This window comes from Nematolebias whitei, chromosome 5 (genome assembly GCF_014905685.2).
Source record: "Nematolebias whitei isolate Nwh7 chromosome 5, NemWhi1, whole genome shotgun sequence".
Classification (NCBI taxonomy): domain Eukaryota; kingdom Metazoa; phylum Chordata; class Actinopteri; order Cyprinodontiformes; family Rivulidae; genus Nematolebias; species Nematolebias whitei.
This window is the reverse complement of record NC_056502.1, coordinates 28,316,743-28,322,889: the sequence shown is the minus strand read 5'-3', so window position 1 is coordinate 28,322,889 and position 6,147 is coordinate 28,316,743. Positions and strand designations below refer to the sequence as shown.

At 39.8% G+C, this 6,147-nt stretch overlaps 1 protein-coding gene across 1 annotated transcript in view; it reads right to left on the bottom strand.

Moving 5' to 3' along the window:
* Positions 1-378: 378 nt before the first annotated feature.
* Positions 379-6,147, bottom strand: part of adcy2a (adenylate cyclase 2a) — a 61,907-nt gene continuing 56,138 nt past the window's right edge. The window contains exons 15-17 of the mRNA XM_037677264.1: positions 2,743-2,827; positions 879-1,037; positions 379-393 (exon numbers count right to left, since the gene is read on the bottom strand). Of these exons, the coding sequence (XP_037533192.1) occupies positions 379-393; positions 879-1,037; positions 2,743-2,827 (259 nt within the window). The remainder of the gene's footprint in view (positions 394-878; positions 1,038-2,742; positions 2,828-6,147) is intronic.

The window sequence follows — 6,147 nt, the reverse complement described above, 5'->3', positions numbered from 1 at the left end:
TAGTTTTCTTGATATAATGGTTGTTTCTTTAAAATGGAAAAAGTGTCACTCTTCCAAGAGCAGTCCAGCATTTTTACATGTGGTTGTAGTTAGCATGAGAGACCCTCCCGTTAGAAATGCAGTGAAAACTCTGAAAACTTATCACACTTAGTGTCTAACATTCCTGGGGCACATATAGGATGATGCAACAGTTGCAATATTGATGTTTGCTCACCTCATCAAAGTCAGCAATGATTTCGTTGAGCAACCTGAGGCACTCTAATCCCTCCTTGTTGACGTCTGATTCAGTGTAAAACTCCTTAAAGTCTGGGATAGAAGCAAACATGACGCACACCACGTCATAGGACTGATGGTACAGATCCTGCAGGACAGAAACACTCATGTTTGCTTCAACTGTTGCAAGGCAAAGTTACAACATCGGAGATGAAACAGATGAAGCACGGATTGATTCAATATTAAAATGTAAGATCAGGATGACAAGGGACTGACGGTTCAAGAACAAGAAAACACTGGAAAATAAATGGGAAAACCACAATGATTTCTCTAAAATGGACGAAACCCCCAACGTAGCTCCTGAGAGTCCGAGGCTGCCTTTCCATTCCCACGTACAGCAACTACCATGTTACCATTTAAAGTACCTACATAAACCTATTTATAAATCTAACAGCTGACTGTGTGAAAAGTATTCATGATATATAACAGGAAAACAGACTAAGTCAGGAAAGCTTTCTGACAACTACAAATATGTTCCATAAAAAAATCTATTTAGAACTTCACTTTTAACAGTTAATAAACCTGTAGGTGCTTGAAGATGTTCTTTCAGCCACAACACTTGTTCAGCTTTTTGTTGGACTTATTTAGAACAGACAAGTACCTACCTCGTTCTTCCAGTTGCGAGCCAAGAAGTGTTCTGCGACATGTGCAGGAAGGACGTTTTCCAGTAAAACCCGGTTGAGATTTTCCATGGTTTCAATCTCCTCACACTCCTTCTTGAACTTGTTCTTCCAGAGAAAGTCTAACCTACAGTAATATTCATTCTGTTACAAGAGGACACAGAGGTGAAGAGACTGAAGGTACAGCTGCACAGCTTGCTTCCATCAAGTCACAGAAAAGTAGAAATTACCACATTTATGGACGCCTCTGAAACTAAAGACAGAAAACACGCATCTCTGAAAGCAATCAGCAACAAACGATTGAAGCTTTGTTTAAATGACATGGTCTCCTCACAGCATTACAAAGGCGTTTATAAGTGGTGCTATCTTATAAGACAGGAACACTAGAAATATAACTTCTGATAGTCAGAGACCTGCCTGGCTGTGGTTAAAATAACTAATGTCTTGAGTCTGTGATGTTCAATTTACTCATGTTTGAGTTTGATCTGGATTGATGGGATCTATCAGAAGCAAACTGATTCCATCCTACAGTTTACTGGACTTTCAGGATCCAAAAGCAGAGACCTCTGAACAACATGTATCCAGAACATACTGCGCAGTCCTCAACTTTAATGTCTAGATTTCTTTGTGTCAGTAAAATCAGAATTACTGTGGACTCTTCAATGACTGACAGAAATGAAGGCAATACTTTAAACTGTGGAGAAGTAAAAAGCTTCACCATCTCTACTGAGCTCAGGGGTTGATTTTCACAAAACAGAAAACCACTTTGTTTATTGCTCCGTTGGACTGATGCTCTGGAACAACCAGAACAAGGACCCAAACTGTTCCTGAGATTAGAAATATAAAGCAGAGCTTATGTTTTTCAGCCTCAACTTTTTAATGCAACTAAAACAAGTTTCATTATACTTGGGCCTTAGATATTCTCTACAACTGAATATTACGGTGGCCCTGAGGTGTAAATGAACAACATTTGAAAAAACAGAATTACATTTCAAAAAACGCAACAAAAACAACAAAAACACAACAGTAGAAAAACAGAATTACATTAAGCCAAAGTGGAAGTGGCCGGAATCATATTTGAACAAACAGAATTACATTAGACCAAACAGGAAGTGGTGGGTTTTTTTTTTTGTGTGTGTGTTTTTTAATATTTTATTAACAACATAAAACAGAACAATGTACAGTACACACATAACAGAGGTACAGTTAGTAGGCTAGCCTTTAGCCTGTAGAAATGGAGTTATATTCAAGCTTAAAGAAGAAGATATGACGCTGGAAAAAACTCAGCAGGATCTTCAAGCTAATTAAGTTTTGTTGACATACATTTTAGTTTTACAAGTGCGGCATTAGCTTGTACCTAGCCTGCTAACTGCAACTCTTGTGTGTGCACTGTGCATTGTTCTTTTGTTCTGTTAATAAAGTAAAAAAAAAAAACACACATACAAAAAAAAAAAAAAAAACCTTCCGCTTTGGCTTAATATAATTCTGTTTTTTCAAACGTTGTGTTTGCTGCGTTTTTTTTTATGTAATTCTGTTTTTTCAAATGTTGTTCATTAACACCTCAGGGCCACTGTAGAATATAGACTATCAAAAACAAACAAACAAAGAAGTGATGCAGGAGGTAAAGTTTAGGATCCAGACAAAGAGCCTGGAGCAGGCAGCATGTATTTGGATAGAGAGAATGAAAGAAAACTTTCAGACAACTAATAAATTGGAACACAAAAATCAAATATTAGTGAAAAAAAACAAATACTGACAGTCCAGAGGTGAAACTTAGTCTTGCTGAAAGTGTTAGGAGTAAACTGGGCAAGAGATGACAGCAAATAATGTCATTCAAGTGAAACCTTACCTGTCTGGCAAGCACGAGCAGAGTGATGAAAAAGATAAAGAGAGAGATGGAGCCCATGGTTTTCAGATCCTTGAGAACTCCTGGCCTTAAGGGACAGAAAAAAAAAACATATCTGTAAGATAAACCTAAAAAAACAAACAGATGACAAAAATTAAGAGCAGAAAGAGAAAGATGTCATTGAGACGATGTAATTCCAAACTGATCACCATCAGCAGCGACACGTTCTCATGAATGGTTAGTGGAGCGTTTGATTCCAAGCTGTCGCTCAGTTTGAATCGTCTCCTCGGCTGTAGCGTGACAGGAGTTTGTTTACGGTTTGTTTCCCGGTGGGGACGCTTTTCTAACATGGTGGAAACGTTTCCCAAAGTGTTTACAGAAGATTCAGCACTGAATACAACTTAGGTTTTGTTCTTTCTCCAATTTTACCTTTTAATCGGATTCCTGTAGATAACACATGAAAAACAGAAATACTGTTTAAAGTATTTATGTGTCAAACTGTACATCTTCAAAATGTTTTTACGGCAGCAGAGTGGGGCCAGTTAGGTTTGTTGGCGCACTTTATATCAATTAATTCTCACAATTTCTTGCTTGAATACCAAAAGAACATTATTTTATTGATCATATCAGAGAAATTGGTGTTAGGAGCATACAGGTTCAAAATTAGAAGCAGTGTGCACAGGCTGCACTGGTCCAAAGACAAGCTGTCCAAGATCAAAGCCGACCTGGACCCAACATGTAATTGTTGTAAACAAACTCAAACTACACTCCTACATATATTCTGGACCTGTCCCACACTGCAGACCTTTTGGCAATCTATTTTTGACACATTTTCTAGGATATGTGGCAAAACTGTACACCCATCACTACTCATCTCACTGTTCGGGGTGGTCCCTGTGGATATGTCCTTCAGCAGGTAGATGGACGATGTGATTGCTTTTGGCTCTCTCTTGACCAGGAGACTTGTTTTGTGAAAGTGGAAGGACACACCCCCCCCCCAGCCCCCCAGTATATGTACATTGGATAAGAGACGTGAAGTATCATACCCATCTGGAAAAATAAGATATGGGGGAGTGGTGGCGCAGAGGTTAGAGAGGTGGGCCTGTGATCCGAAGATCGCCGGTTCACGCCCCGACCCCGACAACATCAAAAATTGTGTGGGTGGGGTAGGTGAAACACCCACACTTGCCCCCACCCTCATTCGCCCCACTCTGGGCCCATGAGCAAGGCCCTTAACCCCCACCATGTGCTCCTTAAACAGGTCTCTCTTGAAAATGAGTTCTCGTGGCTCAATGAGACTACCTGTATAAATAAAGGCTAAATGAAAAAAAAAAAAATGAAAATATACCCTGAAGGGTTATTTTTAAAAGATGTTGGGACACTTGGCATGTTGTATGTAGAAAACATGTCAATGCCTCGTTAATTTGTTTGCGAGTGACTGATCTGATGTGGGAGGGAAGGGGTGGGGGGTGTTCCATGTTTTGTCTTTATTCTTTTGTTGTATGTAAATAAAAAAATCAATAAAAAGACAGATTTAAAAAAATCAAAAGCATTAAAAACAACAAACAACACCACAAGCAGTGAGCAGTGGTTGGAAATGAGACGTAAGGACAGAGAAAACTGTACACAACAGTTTTCATAGTAGTGGTGTGCAGGTTTAAGTTTACTGGTGTTCATCTGTTAGAAGGTGAATTTTCAAACAGCAGGAGTGATTTTCTGGAGCCTCTCTCTGTGGCACCAGAGCTGAGTCAGTCCATCTGGAAAGGAGCTTCGCTGATTTTGTAGGGTGTCATGAAGGAGATGGGACAGTTGTCCAATTAGACAAGTGATCTCTTGTCATTCTTGACTTAAACATCTCCAAGTTCTGCCTGATGATTTTTACAGCTTTTCTTTAAATTGAGGAATGATGTTTTTAAAATTAATAATAGCTACAGTGCCTTGCGAAAGTATTCGGCCCCCTTGAACTATTCAACCTTTTGCCACATTTCAGGCTTCAAACATAAAGATATAAAATTTTAATTTTTTGTGAAGAATCAACAACAAGTGGGACACAATCGTAAAGTGGAATGAAATGTATTGAATGTGTCAAACTTTTTTAACAAATAATAAACTGAAAAGTGGGGCGTGCAATATTATTCGGCCCCCTTGCATTAATACTTTGTAGTACCACCTTTTGCTGCAGTTCCAGCTACAGTCTCTTGGGGTATGTCTCTCAGTTTTGCACATGGAGACACTGAAATTTTTGCCCATTCTTTCTTGCAAAACAGCTCGAGCTCAGTGAGGTTGGATGGAGAGCGTTTGTGAACAGCAGTCTTCAGCTCTTTCCACAGATTCTTGATTGGATTCAGGTCTGGACTTTGACTTGGCCATTCCAACACCTGGATACGTTTATTTGTGAACCATTCCGTTGTAGATTTGACTTTATGTTTTGGATCATTGTCTTGTTGGAAGATAAATCTCCGTCCCAGTCTCAGGTCTCTTGCAGACTCAAACAGGTTTTCTTCCAGAATGGTCCTGTATTTGGCCCCATCCATCTTCCCATCAATTCTGACCATCTTCCCTGTCCCTGCTGATGAAAAACAGGCCCAAACCATGATGCTGCCACCACCATGTTTGACAGTGGGGATGGTGTGTTCAGGGTGATGAGCTGTGTTGCTTTTATGCCAAATATATTGTTTTGCATTGTGGCCAAACAGTTTGATTTTGGTTTCATGTGACCAGAGCACCTTCTTCCACATGTTTGGTGCGTCTCCCAGGTGCTTGTGACAAACTTTAAACAACACTTTTTATGGATATCTTTGAGAAATGTCTTTTTTCTTGCCACTCTTCCATAAAGGCCAGATTTGTGCAGTGTATGACTGATTGTTGTCCTATGGACAGACTCTCCCACCTCAGCTGTAGATCTCTGCAGTTCATCCAGAGTGATCATGGGCCTCTTGGCTGCATCTCTGATCAGTCTTCTCCTTGTTTGAGATGAAAGTTTAGAGGGACAGCCGGGTCTTGGTAGATCTGCAGTGGTCTGATACTCCTTCCATTTCAATATGATTGCTTGCACAGTGCTCCTTGGGATGTTTAAAGCTTGGGAAATCTTTTTGTATCCAAATCCGGCTTTAAACTTCTCCACAACAGTATCTCGGACCTGCCTGGTGTGTTCCTTGGTCTTCATGATGCTCTCTGCACTTTGAACAGAACCCTGAGACTATCACAGAGTAGGTGTATTTATACGGAGACTTGATTACACACAGGTGGATTCTATTTATCATCATCAGTCATTTGGGACAACATTGGATCATTCATAGATCCTCACTGAACTTCTGGAGTGAGTTTGCTGCACTGAAAGTAAAGGGGCCCAATAATATTACACGCCCCACTTTTCAGTTTTTTATTTGTTAAAAAAGTTTGACACAT